Below are 16,724 nucleotides of genomic sequence, written 5' to 3' on the forward strand. Positions count from 1 at the left end.
TGCAAACAGTGTAACGTCATCAGAATGTTCTATTCTAATTGTATATACTAACGTTCATGCATCATTGACATTGAAAAAAAAAGTTTGTAACTTGACATTTGTATAAATCGTGTTTTATTAGCTTCGAGATATAAATTTCAAAGTTTTAGATTGTCCAAAACTGCACATTGTGCCGAAAAGATATTTGATATCAATATATATTATGAGGATGTCTGATAACAGGTATCCGATATCGGTAGATCCTTTTGACACAATGTTATGTATGTTACCGTTATCGCCAGTAATTAAAAAACTAAAGAAGAACAGCACAAAAATATCTTAAGCTCATGAAGATGGTTTTAATTAAGACATTCAAATGAATTACATTGCCTGTACACTCAATCATTAAGCAATACTTGGCGCCAGCGGGTCTTAACGATAACCTGATGTTTGACATATACAAAACATCCCATTAAGGGTCACGGTCTGGTGATCTTTTTGAGTTGGCCATACCAAATACCAGGTGTAGATATATTCTTATCGGTATTTGAGAAGTTTACGGTATTATGAAAGTCATATATTGAAACAAATTGGTATAATCCCAATGACCTCGGACGTTACCCACAGTATTCCTGTTATAAGAAACGTAATACTTTAAACCAGAAACCGAATCGAATATTAGGTATCTAGGTCTGTTGATCATTGAGTAGACTGTGCCCTAATTTTATCCTGCAACATATTGACTGATATCGAATGCCGGTTATTTATCCGTCAATACGTCATTCAGACCCGCCATGGCACGAAAACATCCCATTAGGGGTCACGGTACGTTTTCGAAAATAAACCTTCTATTGTAAGATATTGATCATGTATTCCCTATTTCCTTCTTACGATAAAAAAAACCCCAAGATTATTCACACTCAGATGTTATCGACACTTTGATGATACCTACAATTCACAGGGTTTAATTTAAAAAAAAATCATACAAAAACTCATAATGACGTTTGGCAGCACTGCCAAAAACAAATAGCCAAGTTTTCTACACTTTCAATTCACAGTTTACAGTGATATAAAGTGACTTACTCAGATTTATCTCATCTAAATATAAAGCATACAAAATACTACTAACAGAGCGTTATTCATATGCTGTTGCAATTGTTATAAATCATCGTACGAGTACATGTTTTACTTTTGAAGACTTTCTACAGTTTGATTCGTTAAAATATGTGGTTGTCAATATATTACTAAAGACACAATATCTTGTCAAAAGTTTCGCTCAGTTATGGCACATAACACTTTAAACATTAGCTACCTGAATATTTACTAAAGTATTTTTCATTTGCTAAAGTTTTAAAATACTAAGCTTCCAGCTAATGCATCGATGACGTTTGGCCTTTAAGCATATTTCAATATTTCAACTCTTCAAATGATGCCACTCGTATTTTCGTTAATACAAAAGACAGAATTGCAACATTACCAGATCAATTCTATGCTTAAAGATGCTCCACCGCTGACAAATGGTATTTTTTCACTATTAAAAACAGGAGCAGACGATTTAGTATTTTCCTTCAGTTACAAAAGTTACTTACTTTACACCATTACCACCATTGAAAAGTTTGAGCTTCTAATTTTACTTCAAGTTAAAAATATGAAAAATAATTAATTGCATCCCGAAAAAAATCCGTACCGCTATATCCTATATGGAATGAATTACTGAATGTGCATGTACCAAAAGCACAGTAAATTAATTTATATTATTTTTTTGTGTTAATTAGACTATTATATACACGATTAAACACCAATTATTGTTCAAGTGATGAATATCATTTATGATCTGTCGGCGGTGGAGCATCTTTAATATGTATAAATATGAAGTTGGAAATACCATTTGACACCAATGACGACAGACGGCGGATAAAAGGCAATCGCAAACGAGATTTACAAAAGTAAACTCTAAAGCATCTTACGTGTTTGAATCGAGTTAATCTTAAATATCAATATTCGGTTAATAAGCTATATAAAACAATTCAAATTTTAATAACATTTACAAACAGTTTAGAATATCAGAAAACTGTTTTAAGAAAATGCACTGAATGCAGTATCATACTATTAATCAGTCATTTTATCTATAACAAATACATTGGAATGAAAAATAAAGGGACATCCTTTCGTTTGTTATTTTGATATTGTTTTACCTTTTCATTGATACTGTAAAAACCATTATATATTTTTGATTCTTATAAATAAGTATGTGATTTAAAATTTAAAATTTTGTATATCCAGATGTCGTAATCAATTTTGGAAAGATGTCTTTAAGCATGGGATAAATTTAATTATTCTTAATATATGAGGCTAAACAGACAAGAGTGTATAATCAAAACACCTCTCTGGTACAACAATGATATTAAAGATGATAATTTTTTTTCCCAACTGGTTTAGGTCAGGTATTTTAATTTCAAATCATTTGATGAAAAATTCTGACAAGTTTACATTTCTTTAAAAAAATTGGAATTGATACCAATTTTCTACAATACTATGGAATAATATGTCAATAAAGCGCTATTTAAGAAATCTCGAAATAAAACCAGAGACACTTTCATACCCTTTTGTACCAAAATTATTAGAAATTTTCTTTAAAAGGAAAAAGGGAATGAAAGACTTCTATAAGTTTATCATAACCCAATCAACAACTCCAACAGGCACTAGACAAAATTTGAAACTTTATTAGATTTATTGTTTACCCCTTTTGCATATAATAAAGATTCCTTTCTTTTTGGAATAGTTTTACAAAATTGTAGCTCTGTTGTCAATGCAATTTTGATAATTATGAAACATTACATTTATAAAACCAGATGTCTTAGCAACTCTTTAAATATCAATTCTCTTATTAATGTAATTAAGGAAATTTTTTAAGTTAAAAATATATGTTTATTAGTCAAAGTAAAAGGCAATTTGAAATAGGCTGGAGGAAATGGAAATCTTTATTGGACCTTTGAGTATATACCTTTACCCTAGTCTTTCACTTAGTCTTTTACTACTGCTAACTTACTTTAATTTTCTTTTTTTTAATCTTTTGTTGGGGTTTATATAGCTGATCAGCACAACGATTCTTCAGAACAATTTTTTTATTTATTTATAATAATATATTTAAACTGTAATATACGTGTATGTGTTAGAGAGAGAGAGAGAGAGAGAGAGCATGCATATATGTGCGTTATGGTTTGCTAATATATGTTTTTATGGATATATCTATATGTGTAAATGTATATATGTTATCGTGCTATATATCTTATGTTATGCTAAGTATTTAAGTATTTGTGTGTTATGCAATGCCACTGCCATGATGCTTATGCATATGTATGTACACATATGTTTTGTATTATGTATACATCAAGCAGGAGTGTATGTATGCATGTATAGGTGCATATGTATATGTGTATGCTTGTGTATACATGTGTTGTTAGAGTATATTTGTATGCATGTACATATGCATGCATGCACGTATGTATGTATGTCTGCATGCATGTATGTGTATTGTGTCATGTTAGTACACATACATGCATATTATGCAGGTTAAAACCATGGCATGCTATGTAATGTTTTATATATGATGTAACATAACGTACAACTTGATGTTTTAAGTATTGTGAATGAGTGCGTATGCAAGTGTTTGTGTGTTGGTGTTTATTTATATAAACTGTGTAAAATGTTTGAAAATAAAAAAAAAATTAAAAAAAAATTAATATAATTGATGATTCATGTTAATACATATAAAACCGAGTTATACAATCATCAGCAATGCTATAATCATTGATAAACATTCAGGGACAAATCTTTCATCTGATTCGTTTGTGAGATTTATCAAAAATGTGTTCTTACTTTAGAACTAGAAGTTGTACTTCATATTCAGATCAGATGATTGGCTGATAATATATTATTAGCATCGGACTAAAAGTGTTAGAGACGATAAGTCATAACAAACATTAATACACACATAACATATACTGTAAGCACACTCATATAAAATTGACAGATATCTCGGAGCAATCTCAGACTACAGTGTCAACACAGTCAACAAACAAAAGTTTTATATCGTCTTCTGTCATTATCGAAGTCTAACATGATGGTCATTGAGTAGAATGTGCCCTGATTTTAGCCTGCAACATATTGACTGATATCTAATGCCGGTTATTTATCCGTCAATACGTCATTCAGACCCGCCATGGCACGAAAACATCCCATTAGGGGTCACGGTACGTTTTCGAAAATAAACCTTCTATTGTAAGATATTGACCATGTATTCCCTATTTCCTTCTTACGATAAAAAAAACCCAAGTTGTTTTGGGTTGTGGCGTTGTCTGTCATGAATCTCGTAGAAATCAATTACATAACAATGAAGAACATGTGACATAAATAGAGTAAACACACCTGCAGTCAAACATGAAAATTCTGTATTGTGTGAAACAAGACGATAAATCTGAATTTTCGATTTCAATTATTTTCAAATAATATATTATCGACAAAGAGATATGAAATGTCAATATGATTAGACATAGTCTATCTTGATCTTCTCATGGTATTAGTGGTACAAAGAAAACACATGAAACATGGAGAGGTAACTCCTGGATGAAAAGGTTATATTGATTGATCAAGTTTATTGTAACTTTACAAATTAGTTTTCAATTTTCATTTGTAATGTAACAGCCCAAATATATTTAAGCAATGATCTGCTACCAGATTGGACATACAGTTGATATGAATCCCATCCAGAAGGAAGATAAATAGAATGGTGTTTGTTAGGGCTTTCGTTTGATATATTTCAAAGACAACACAATTTCTAAACCACTTTTTAAATATTTTGACCGTTATATTTAGGCGTAAGTTTATATTGTATACATTGTCCGTGACGCGACGGAAACGTTAAATATTCATACCAAATTTGAGCTCATAGCTTGATATTGCCCATCTGATTTAACATTGATCAAACGGGAAAATGAAAGTAGAATGGAAATCTAGTGCCATGATTCTAAAATATAATTGATAGTATGTCTATTTGGTGACTTTGGTTCTATTCGCCACAGCAGGTACAGGCCTTGAAGTCCATATCAGCCATCCACTAATGAGAATCACGAACCAATCTCAAAAAATAGACATATATTTGATTTGTGAAGTTACAACAATTATGATAAATACATTGTACAAATGCTTATCCATGATTAATTTTACTAGACGTTACCTCAATGAAATATTTTTAAAACGACAATAGGGAAAAAAGAGGATAAGTATACGTAAACAAATTAAAATTAAGGCAAGTTATGTATCATTTTAATTAGATATTATAATAGGTAGTTAAAGTATCTAGGTCTCATTTAGGTTGCCCATAATACTGCCATAAATAATTACAAAATGTGCATATTACATATCATATAATTGAGAAGAGGGTTAAACAATAATGTATATATGTGTATATATATCATAATAAAATATATTTGCTACCTACATGTACAATATCATGTGTATATTAATAAGAAATGTTTCTATTTTTTAACTATTAATGTTCTGGATTTTTTGTCACATCTCATTGGTCAAAACACGCCACGTGATCATCGAAAAAGACTACATCGCCAGATTTTCCCGGAAGAAGCTTATTGAAAAAGTATATTACACGGTTATTTTTGATAACGTTATCGTCTACTTTATAAAAAAAAACGCTTCATGTTATCGGCGCGATGACACAAATGCTTTGATGACCTGAATTTGAAGCGTAACCACATAATGAAACAGACTACGTCGACTTTTTCGATTTCTATCTATTTGATGATGAATACAGTTCAAACTTTTAAAGTTTCAATATAAGCACGGTAGGGGAGTAGGTAAAATAAAATAGCATTCATTAAAAACCCGAAGTCATTAAATAATGAAAAAAGTGTTATGTTTATTCTGAAATTCCGTCTAAGCTAGTTAACAACAATAGGCGTATGCATATGCGTATTTACTGGATGAAGAGAATGGATATTCATCATTTGAATAACAAATCCGTGTCTAATACGGTGGTTTCGAGATACCAAAATGACGTGAATGAAGTACAATTTACCGTCGATTAGTCCCACTTTATGGTGATTATGACGTCACCAAAAATAATCACGTCAAAAATGGTTTCGCAATAACTGGAAAGTGGGACTAATCGACGGTAAACTGCACTTCACGCACGCCATTTTGGTATCCCGAAAGCCCCATATTAACACAAAAAATTACACATAAAACTTGTTTGTTTTGCTTTAGGCTCATGCGCATTAGTAAGTCATTCCATAATGGGGTGTCATGAATTTTTTTTCGGGACGCAATCAATATTTTAAATAGTTTAATTAATCTTGTAAAGTAATTTTTTGTCACAGAAGTTAACACACTAATTCGTCTGCGTCTTTTTTTTTATTGAGAAAAAATACTATTTCCCAGCGGTGTACATCATTAATATATTTTGGCATCGAAGATGATTATTTCAACAGAAAAGGAACTATACATATGACTGTGTCCTGAACATACGATTAAACATCAATAAATTACTCAACTGATAACTAATGTTAATGCTCTTTGTGCGATGGAGCCTATGGAACTATAACCATTATTTAAAAAATAGAGTCCAATTGTATCATATAAGAAGTAATATTAACACTAATGTTCAGGGTAACTAAGATTCATGCAGACGCATGTCTGTAGGACAACGAATTACTTCAAAGGAAACAATCCCAACTGGGTAGTCAAAATAGATTAAATTGTTGGGTTTTCGGGGCAGTCTGTCCCTTTATCAAAACAAACAATAACCAAACAAGGTCTCACGATATAGAATTAAGAATAGAGCGTACAAGAGGACAATTAATAAATGAAAATCGAACGCAATAAACCCGTCGGAGAGTGGAGGCCGCAGGCGGAATCAATAGAGCTGTTAGTAGGACGTTATTTAATCAAACAATAGAGGTCAATATGATTAAAATACATATCATTATAACCGTCCTCTTATCAATTGTAGTGATAATAGGGATACGCGTTTTAATCAGGTTGATATAGAGGTGTGTTACGTAGCACTATTACTTTAGTAAGTTTGTTTTTCTTTCTAGTTGATACTTCAGACACCTATAATGGAAGGACCTCTTTAAAAATCGTTAATGTGATGTGTTTGTTCGATAATTTCAATCTATCAAAGTTTCGATTGCCCAATAATTTGACTTTTACAAAGAAACACATCCAACCTAACGATTACGAAAATGTTGATTGTTGGATGAAATATCTTATTACATGTCCATGTCGTGTAATCCAAATTCCTCCAACATCTTGTTCAGATGTGAGATGTTCTGATTTTGCCTTTAGTTCCGCTGCGCGTTTTAGACTTTTTAACATCGAAACACGTTCCTGAAACCCGGATTTTTTCTCTTGTTGTGCAGATTCTATTGAGGACGTCGAGGTATTCCACTTCAGTGAGTGGGTTTGACTTGATGGCGTTGTTTTCGTAGATAGTTTCCGCAGATCCTAACTTGATCAATCATACGCAAAACGCCGTTTTTCATTCCTTTGAATGCATCTTCAAGACGGCGAATTACATGTTGCTTAGAAAAACCTTAGCTTCTTTTGCGATATCCAACTTCTTTTTCATTTCTTCGTATGTTCTCTTCACTTTAACTGTTTTTATCCCTCGATACGAAAATCGTTGTTTTTATGGTTCTTCCAGTTTTGCAATTCTTTGGACAAACTGTACATTTCCCCTCCGCATCCATGGCTGAACAGTGAATCTTATCTTTGTCGTCACTGTATGCACAAGGATAATGACACGTCATATGACAAAAAGTACAGTTTGTGACATAATTTCCAGGATCCAGTTTTCTCTCAAGGTGCTGTTGAAATTCATCCACTTCGTAAGTGAAATTTTGATTATCCATAATTTCTCTGTCGAATTTTTCAATAAGTTCTCGTTCAGTCCTCATTGTTGCAAGTTCACAAAGACCCATGTCGATTTGTGGCAAAAGTCCTATCACTGTTGTGTTGAGCTGCTCTCGTTTATTTAATACCTTTGCTGTTAGCTGTAAACTCTGTGTCTTCATGTGGGGCAGGAATCTGAAAAAAACCCTTGGTAGCTTAGAAAACCCATCTCCCAAAACATCTTTCCGAACTTATTGCATTTTGCATCTGAATTCGGCTCGAATAGTGCTGAATTATTGAAAATGAAATGCATTTTAATCGGAATATTTGCATGTTCCAAGGCATTTAATACTGGGGGTTCTTTTCCATCTGCAAAAGTTACCATAGCTACGATGTTTTCTTCCGTGTCCTTCCCGAATATGGAGAGTATGGAGTCGTAGATATACCGCTGAGTGTGGGTTAGCCTTGCTAATGGGGGCCTGTGTGACAAAACATATATAGCATCAATGGTTTCTATTCCTTTGGCGCCTTTCGTGTTGAAGAAAGCCCGGATCTGATCCACAAGTTGATGGTCTCTGTGTATTCCTCTGGTATCGCCGAATCCTGGTGTGTCAATGATGTTGCAGATGAACTTGACATCTTTGGTCATTGGATGCACCCTGTAGCTAGTAATCCAGTCCGTTTGTGATTCCGTCTAAAATAATTATAAAACTACCAATTTGAAATATATCAATGAATACGAAGGGTCTTGACATATATGTATATTTATATATATAGTTTTGCTGGTGTTTTTATTTCCTCTTCAAAGAAAATGGTTGATATCTTGAATTCGCGAAATACTAAATACGTTTGACGAACATCAAGAAGAATGTATCTATAAAATTTATATATACAACCTGCATATGAAAATAAGTGCTATGCGTGGCATTTGAATAAAGATTTATGTAGCATTTGCAAAAATATAGCGGTAAACAGCGGTTAAATTCATAACCACATCCATTCAATAGAGGATATGACTTTATCCAATAAGGGTCAGGTTCGGATGACCTTTATATCAAATGTCCTCCAGATCAAATGCATTTTTCTCCACACCTTACTCTACATTTGGGCGAATTGACTACGTACATTAAATATAATTCTGACAAGCTTTATCAAATTGTAGTCAAATTATGCTGGCAGCAGCAATCTGATTGATCATTTCCCAAAGGTCGAGCCAGAAACGTGACTCCTAATGGGATGTTTTCTGGATTCTCTTATCAAATGTGTGATAATATGGGATATGTGCAATGTATTTCAATCAAATTGTTATTATCACTACGTGTGATAAGTGGATTTGAAACATTCCGTTAGAAATCACGTTTTGGGGACCTTTCGAAACGGTCAATCAGATTGCTGCCTCCAGAAAACTGGACGGACGTGATGAAATAGCTGAATGGACTTTGACTTTGAAGTTAGTCTGAAGCTTTCTTTGTTGAAGGCGAACCAGTCTTGCATAAACGGTGTCCGAGATCCCCAGGAATCTGAAATGCAGCGTCCAATAGGAGTAATATAGCATTGTTTTTTAAAAGTACATAGAATGAGATATTTTGTTCTAATTTCGTCTGAAGTTTCCTTGGGTTTTATTTAGAAGATATGGTCCCCTAGCGGCCTGAGGGGCGGGGCCCAATTGGAAAAATGTAACAAATGCTTTCAAATCCTTCTGTAGGAATACAGGGATTTTGTTCTAATTGGGTCTTTAACTTCCGTGAGTGAAGGGAATCCAATCTTGCATAAACGGAGGGTGTGGTCCCCAGGGGCCTGAGGGTAGCGGGGCCCATTAGTGGAACAGTATAACTAATTATTTGAATCCTTCTTTTGTAGGAATGAAGGGATTTTGTTTTAATTTAGTCTGCAGCGTACTTGGGTGAAGGGGAACCAGTTTTTTTATAAACGGTGGGTCTGGTTCCCAGGGGCCTGAGGGGCGGGGCCAAGATAACGGAAATGTAGCATAGTCTCTTTTAAATCTTTCCTCTTCTATAAGAATAGTACATTGAACAATGCTTATTCTGTTTCCCAAAGCAAGGCTGGGTAATTTTACAAATAATTACTAGAACCTCAAATGAGTCATATGGGTAAATAAGCGATAGTGGATAGTACACATGGGCCTTGGGTGATGTTAAATATATTAAATACAATCTGCTTAATAACGATGTAACTGTTTTTGACCGGTACAGAAAGTTTTCTGTTTCGTCACGCTCTTTTTTGACAATAGAAGAAGAGGCCCATTGGGCCTGTATCGCTCAACTGTTCAGGTTAAGAATACAAGCCAGGGGCGTAGGAAGCGGGGGGGGGGGGGGGGGGGGGGGGGGGGGGGGGGGGGGGGGGGGGGGGGGGGGGTGGGGGGGGGGGGGGGGGGGGGGGGCAGCAACTGTCTTTTTGCCCCCCCCCCCCATTTTCGCCGACTGAAATTTTCTAAAAATGCTTATTTGAAAGAAAAAATGGTCCTCCTGCACATTTTTCGTACTTCATTCTTCTTCATGCGGCGCATTTCCTAAAACGTTCAAGCACATAATGTCAAACCTTAAATAGTAAAAATTCAATACACACGAACTAGACTAAAAATGTCCATCAAGGGATTCTATGTAGTATTTAAAAAATGTCTCTTAAAAGATCAATTTGTTTACATGTCTTAGCGAGACAATTTATTCATTTTTTTATATTACTCAACAATGTGCCGATGGTGTGAAGCCGGTATATTCAGACCGAGTAGAGTTGCAAAATGTTATGACGACACAATTATCATTTCTAAATGCAGGTAACTTTAAATCGAAAAATTACCATGTTAAGAACGCTAAATATAATCATTAAAATACATCGTAAAACTCATATAAGTCATTCTAAATCGTTATTTTTTTCCATGGGGAGACCCCCGGACCCCCTAATACCAAATTCTCGCGCCTTTAGGCGCTTGAAAATTCATCAAAATGCATCGTAAAACTCATCTAAGCCATTCTAAATCGTAATTTTTTTCCGGGGGACCACTCAAACACCAAAATCTCGCGCTTTCGGGCGCTCGCAAATTCATCAAAACTCATCTAAGCCATTCTAAATCGTATTTTTTTCCGGGGGACACCCCCGGACCCCCCAAACACTAAAAGCTCGCGCTTTCGGGCGCTCGCAAAATCATCAAAATACATTGTAAATCTCATATCAGTCATTCTAAGTTGCAATATTTTTTCCCGGGGGTCATCCTCAGACCCCTTAAACACCAAAATCTCGCGCCTTCGACGCTCACACGCTAATTTGGCCAATTTGCGTATTCGTTAATTTTCTTTTAGCGACCCCACTGTCTATAAATGTGTACAAGGATTAAATTTAATGATATATGAAAAATGTACATAAAGCATATATGGTTGGGAGTTGAATTAATCTCCTGTAGGTGCGGCGGGGGGGGGAGGTAACAAAATATTGAGAACCTTTGCCCCCCCATTACGTTTCAACTTCCTACGCCACTGCAAGCTACCATCTTGATGGCTTTAGAATTGAACTTAATCTATTTATTTCTACAGATGGATTTTAAAGAATTTGCTTTATTTGGCCCCGCCCCTCAGGCCCCTGGGGGGACAGCGCCATCGTTTATACAATATTTGTTCGACTTCACCCGAGGAGGCGTCAGACCAAATTAAAACTAAATCCCTTCATTCCCACAGAAGAAGGATTTTATAGAATTTGCTATATTTCCTTTATTTGGCCCCGCCCCTCAGGCCCCTAGGGCCAAGGTTACCATTTGTACAAGATTTGTTTATCTTCACCCAAGGGAGCTTCAGACCAAATTAGAACTAAATCCCTTCATTGCTACTGAAGAAGACGGATTTTAAAGAATTTGCTATATTTTCCCTATTGGGACCCGCACTCCAGGTGGGCAGGGTCACCGTTTATACAAAATTTGTTTCTCTTCACCCAAGGAAGCTTCAGACCAATTTAGAACTAAATTCCTTCATTCCTACAGAAGAAGAAGAATTTTAAAGAATTTGGTATATTTCCCCTATTGGGCCCGCCCACCAGGCCCCTGGGGGCCATGGTCACCGTTTATACAAAATTGTTTTTTCTTCACCCATGGAAGCTTCAGACCAAATTAGAACTAAATCCCTTCAGTCCTACAGAAGAAGAAGAATTTTAAAGAATTTGGTATATTTCCCCTATTTGGGCCCGCCCACCAGGCCCCTGGGGGCCATGGTCACCGTTTATACAAAATTGTTTTTTCTTCACCCATGGAAGCTTCAGACCAAATTAGAACTAAATCCCTTCATTCCTACAGAAAAAGGATTTTAAAGAATATTTGCTACATTTCCCATATTGGGCCCCGCCCTCCAGGCCCCTGGGGGACTAGAACCACCGTTTATACATATAGCTTCCCTTCATTCATGGAAGCTTCAGACCAAATTAGAACTAAATCCCTTCATTGCTACAGAAGACGGATTTTAACAAGAGATCCCAGAGGGATCTTGGCGCCCACCAAAGAATGATCTATGTCTGAGAACAGAAAGAGGGATCTTTCCCCTGCTTTTCAAACTTTTACTACATACTATATATGAAACTTGAGAAAGATCCTTTCAGTACTTTCTGAGATATGTAGCAGTAACAAACTTCAATTATCAAAATCCAAGATGGCCACCTGTCGATCATCTTGCTGACCGATAAGTCCGAAAATGCACTAGACCCCTTCAGGAACCTGCATATGAAATTTGAGAAAGATCCCTTCAGTACTTTCTGAGAAATAGCGGTAACAAACTTTAACTATCAAAATTCAAGATGGCCGCCCTTCGGCCATTTTGTTGACCGATTGGTCCCAAAATGCAATATGCACAACTAGGGCCCTAGGGGAACCTACATATGAAATTTGAGAAAGATCCCTTCAGCACTTTCTGAGAAATAGCAGTAACAAACTTTAACTATCAAAATCCAAGATGGCCGCCAGTCGGCCATCTTGTTGACCGATTGGTCCCAAAATGCAATATGCACAACTAGGGCCATAGGGGAACCTACATGTGAAATTTGAGAAAGATCCCTTCTGCACTTTCTGAGAAATAGCGGTAACAAACTTTAACTATCAAAATCCAAGATGGCTGCCAGGCGGCCATCTTGTTGACCGATTGGTCCCAAAATGCAATATGCACAACTAGGGCCCTAGGGGAACCTACATATGAAATTTGAGAAAGTCCCTTCAGTACTTTCTGAGAAATAGCGGTAACAAACTTTAACTATCAAAATCCAAGATGGCCGCCAGTCGGCCATCTTGTTGACCGATTGGTCCCAAAATGCAATATGCACAACTAGGGCCCTAGGGAAACCTACATGTGAAATTTGAGAAAGATCCCTTCTGCACTTTCTGAGAAATAGCGGTAACAAACTTTAACTATCAAAATCCAAGATGGCCGCCAGTCGGCCATCTTGTTGACCGATCAGTCCCAAAATGCAATATGCACAACTAGGGCCATAGGGGAACCTACATGTGAAATTTGAGAAAGATCCCTTCTGCACTTTCTGAGAAATAGCGGTAACAAACTTTAACTATCAAAATCCAAGATGGCTGCCAGGCGGCCATCTTGTTGACCGATTGGTCCCAAAATGCAATATGCACAACTAGGGCCCTAGGGGAACCTACATATGAAATTTGAGAAAGATCCTTCAGTACTTTCTGAGAAATAGCGGTAACAAACTTTAACTATCAAAAATCCAAGATGGCCGCCAGTCGGCCATCTTGTTGACCGATTGGTCCCAAAATGAAATTGCACAACTAGGGCCCTAGGGAAACCTACATGTGAAATTTGAGAAAGATCCCTTCTGCACTTTCTGAGAAATAGCGGTAACAAACTTTAACTATCAAAATCCAAGATGGCCGCCAGTCGGCCATCTTGTTGACTGATCAGTCCCAAAATGCAATATGCACAACTAGGGCCCTAGGGGAACCTACATATGAAATTTGAGAAAGATCCCTTCTGCACTTTCTGAGAAATAGCCGTAACAAACTTTAACTATCAAAATCCAAGATGGCCGCCAGTCGGCCATCTTGTTGACCGATCAGCCCCAAAATGCAATATGCACAAATAGGGCCCTAGGGGAACCTACATATGAAATTTGAGAAGATCCCTTCAGCACTTTCTGAGAAATAGCAGTAACAAACTTTAACTATCAAAATCCAAGATGGCCGCCAGTCGGCCATCTTGTTGACCGATTGGTCCCAAAATGCAATATGCACAACTAGGGCCATAGGGGAACCTACATGTGAAATTTGAGAAAGATCCCTTCTGCACTTTCTGAGAAATAGCGGTAACAAACTTTAACTATCAAAATCCAAGATGGCCGCCAGTCGGCCATCTTGTTGACCGATTGGTCCCAAAATGAAATATGCACAACTAGGGCCCTAGGGGAACCTACATATGAAATTTGAGAAAGATCCCTTCAGTACTTTCTGAGAAATAGCGGTAACAAACTTTAACTATCAAAATCCAAGATGGCTGCCAGGCGGCCATCTTGTTGACCGATTGGTCCCAAAATGCAATATGCACAACTAGGGCCCTAGGGGAACCTACATATGAAATTTGAGAAAGATCCCTTCAGTACTTTCTGAGAAATAGCGGTAACAAACTTTAACTATCAAAATCCAAGATGGCCGCCAGTCGGCCATCTTGTTGACCGATTGGTCCCAAAATGCAATATGCACAACTAGGGCCCTAGGGGAACCTACATGTGAAATTTGAGAAAGATCCCTTCTGCACTTTCTGAGAAATAGCGGTAACAAACTTTAACTATCAAAATCCAAGATGGCCGCCAGTCGGCCATCTTGTTGACCGATCAGTCCCAAAATGCAATATGCACAACTAGGGCCCTAGGGGAACCTACATATGAAATTTGAGAAAGATCCCTTCAGCACTTTCTGAGAAATAGCGGTAACAAACTTTAACTATCAAAATCCAATTTGGCCGCCAGTCGGCCATCTTGTTGACCGATTGGTCCCAAAATGCAATATGCACAACTAGGGCCATAGGGGAACCTACATGTGAAATTTGAGAAAGATCCCTTCTGCACTTTCTGAGAAATAGCAGTAACAAACTTTTAACTATCAAAATCCAAGATGGCCGGCAGTCGGCCATCTTGTTGACCGATTGGTCCCAAAATGCGATATGCACAACTAGGGCCCTAGGGGAACCTACATGTGAAATTTGAGAAAGATCCCTTTTGCACTTTCTGAGAAATAGCGGTAACAAACTTTAACTATCAAAATCCAAGATGGCCGCCAGTCGGCCATCTTGTTGACACCGATTGGTCCCAAAATGAAATATGCACAACTAGGGCCCTAGGGGAACCTACATATGAAATTTGAGAGAAAGATCCCTTCAGTACTTTCTGAGAAATAGCGGTAACAACTTTAACTATCAAAATCCAAGATGGCTGCCAGGCGGCCATCTTGTTGACCGATTGGTCCCAAAATGCAATATGCACAACTAGGGCCCTAGGGGAACCTACATAATGAAATTTGAGAAAGATCCCTTCAGTACTTTCTGAGAAATAGCGGTAACAAACTTTAACTATCAAAATCCAAGATGGCCGCCAGTCGGCCATCTTGTTGACCGATTGGTCCCAAAATGCAATATGCACAACTAGGGCCATAGGGGAACCTACATGTGAAATTTGAGAAAGATCCCTTCTGCACTTTCTGAGAAATAGCGGTAACAAACTTTAACTATCAAAATCCAAGATGGCCGCCAGTCGGCCATCTTGTTGACCGATTGGTCCCAAAATGAAATATGCACAACTAGGGCCCTAGGGGAACCTATATATGAAATTTGAGAAAGATCCCTTCAGTACTTTCTGAGAAATAGCGGTAACAAACTTTAACTATCAAAATCCAAGATGGCTGCCAGGCGGCCATCTTGTTGACCGATTGGTCCCAAAATGCAATATGCAACAACTAGGGCCCTAGGGGAACCTACATATGAAATTTGAGAAAGATCCCTTCAGTACTTTCTGAGAAATAGCGGTAACAAACTTTAACTATCAAAATCCAAGATGGCCGCCAGTCGGCCATCTTGTTGACCGATTGGTCCCAAAATGCAATATGCACAACTAGGGCCCTAGGGGAACCTACATGTGAAATTTGAGAAAGATCCCTTCTGCACTTTCTGAGAAATAGCGGTAACAAACTTTAACTATCAAAATCCAAGATGGCCGCCAGTCGGCCATCTTGTTGACCGATCAGTCCCAAAATGCAATATGCACAACTAGGGCCCTAGGGGAACCTACATATGAAATTTGAGAAAGATCCCTTCAGCACTTTCTGAGAAATAGCGGTAACAAACTTTAACTATCAAAATCCAATTTGGCCGCCAGTCGGCCATCTTGTTGACCGATTGGTCCCAAAATGCAATATGCACAACTAGGGCCATAGGGGAACCTACATGTGAAATTTGAGAAAGATCCCTTCTGCACTTTCTGAGAAATAGCAGTAACAAACTTTAACTATCAAAATCCAAGATGGCCGGCAGTCGGCCATCTTGTTGACCGATTGGTCCCAAAATGCGATATGCACAACTAGGGCCCTAGGGGAACCTACATGTGAAATTTGAGAAAGATCCCTTTTGCACTTTCTGAGAAATAGCGGTAACAAACTTTAACTATCAAAATCCAAGATGGCCGCCAGTCGGCCATCTTGTTGACCGATTGGTCCCAAAATGAAATATGCACAACTAGGGCCCTAGGGGAACCTACATATGAAATTTGAGAAAGATCCCTTCAGTACTTTCTGAGAAATAGCGGTAACAAACTTTAACTATCAAAATCCAAGATGGCTGCCA

At 37.1% G+C, this 16,724-nt stretch overlaps 1 protein-coding gene and 1 long non-coding RNA gene across 3 annotated transcripts in view; one reads left to right on the forward strand and one right to left on the reverse strand.

Moving 5' to 3' along the window:
- Window positions 1-371: 371 nt before the first annotated feature.
- Window positions 372-16,724, forward strand: part of LOC138305978 (uncharacterized) — a 285,191-nt gene continuing 268,838 nt past the window's right edge. The window contains exon 1 of the long non-coding RNA XR_011205751.1: window positions 372-502. This is a non-coding gene — a long non-coding RNA (uncharacterized lncRNA). The remainder of the gene's footprint in view (window positions 503-16,724) is intronic.
- LOC138305450 (uncharacterized) overlaps window positions 7,283-16,724 on the reverse strand; it is a 39,744-nt gene continuing 30,302 nt past the window's right edge. The window contains exon 6 of one of the 2 annotated variants that reach the window (XM_069245681.1): window positions 7,283-8,584. In XM_069245681.1, the coding sequence (XP_069101782.1) occupies window positions 8,069-8,584 (516 nt within the window). In that variant the 3' untranslated portion in view covers window positions 7,283-8,068. Of the gene's footprint in view, window positions 8,585-9,171; window positions 9,411-16,724 lie in introns of those variants that run through there. The other variant, XM_069245682.1, reaches the window with a different exon arrangement.

Source organism: Argopecten irradians, chromosome 13, assembly GCF_041381155.1.
Source record: "Argopecten irradians isolate NY chromosome 13, Ai_NY, whole genome shotgun sequence".
In the NCBI taxonomy this organism is placed as follows: Eukaryota; Metazoa; Mollusca; class Bivalvia; order Pectinida; family Pectinidae; genus Argopecten; species Argopecten irradians.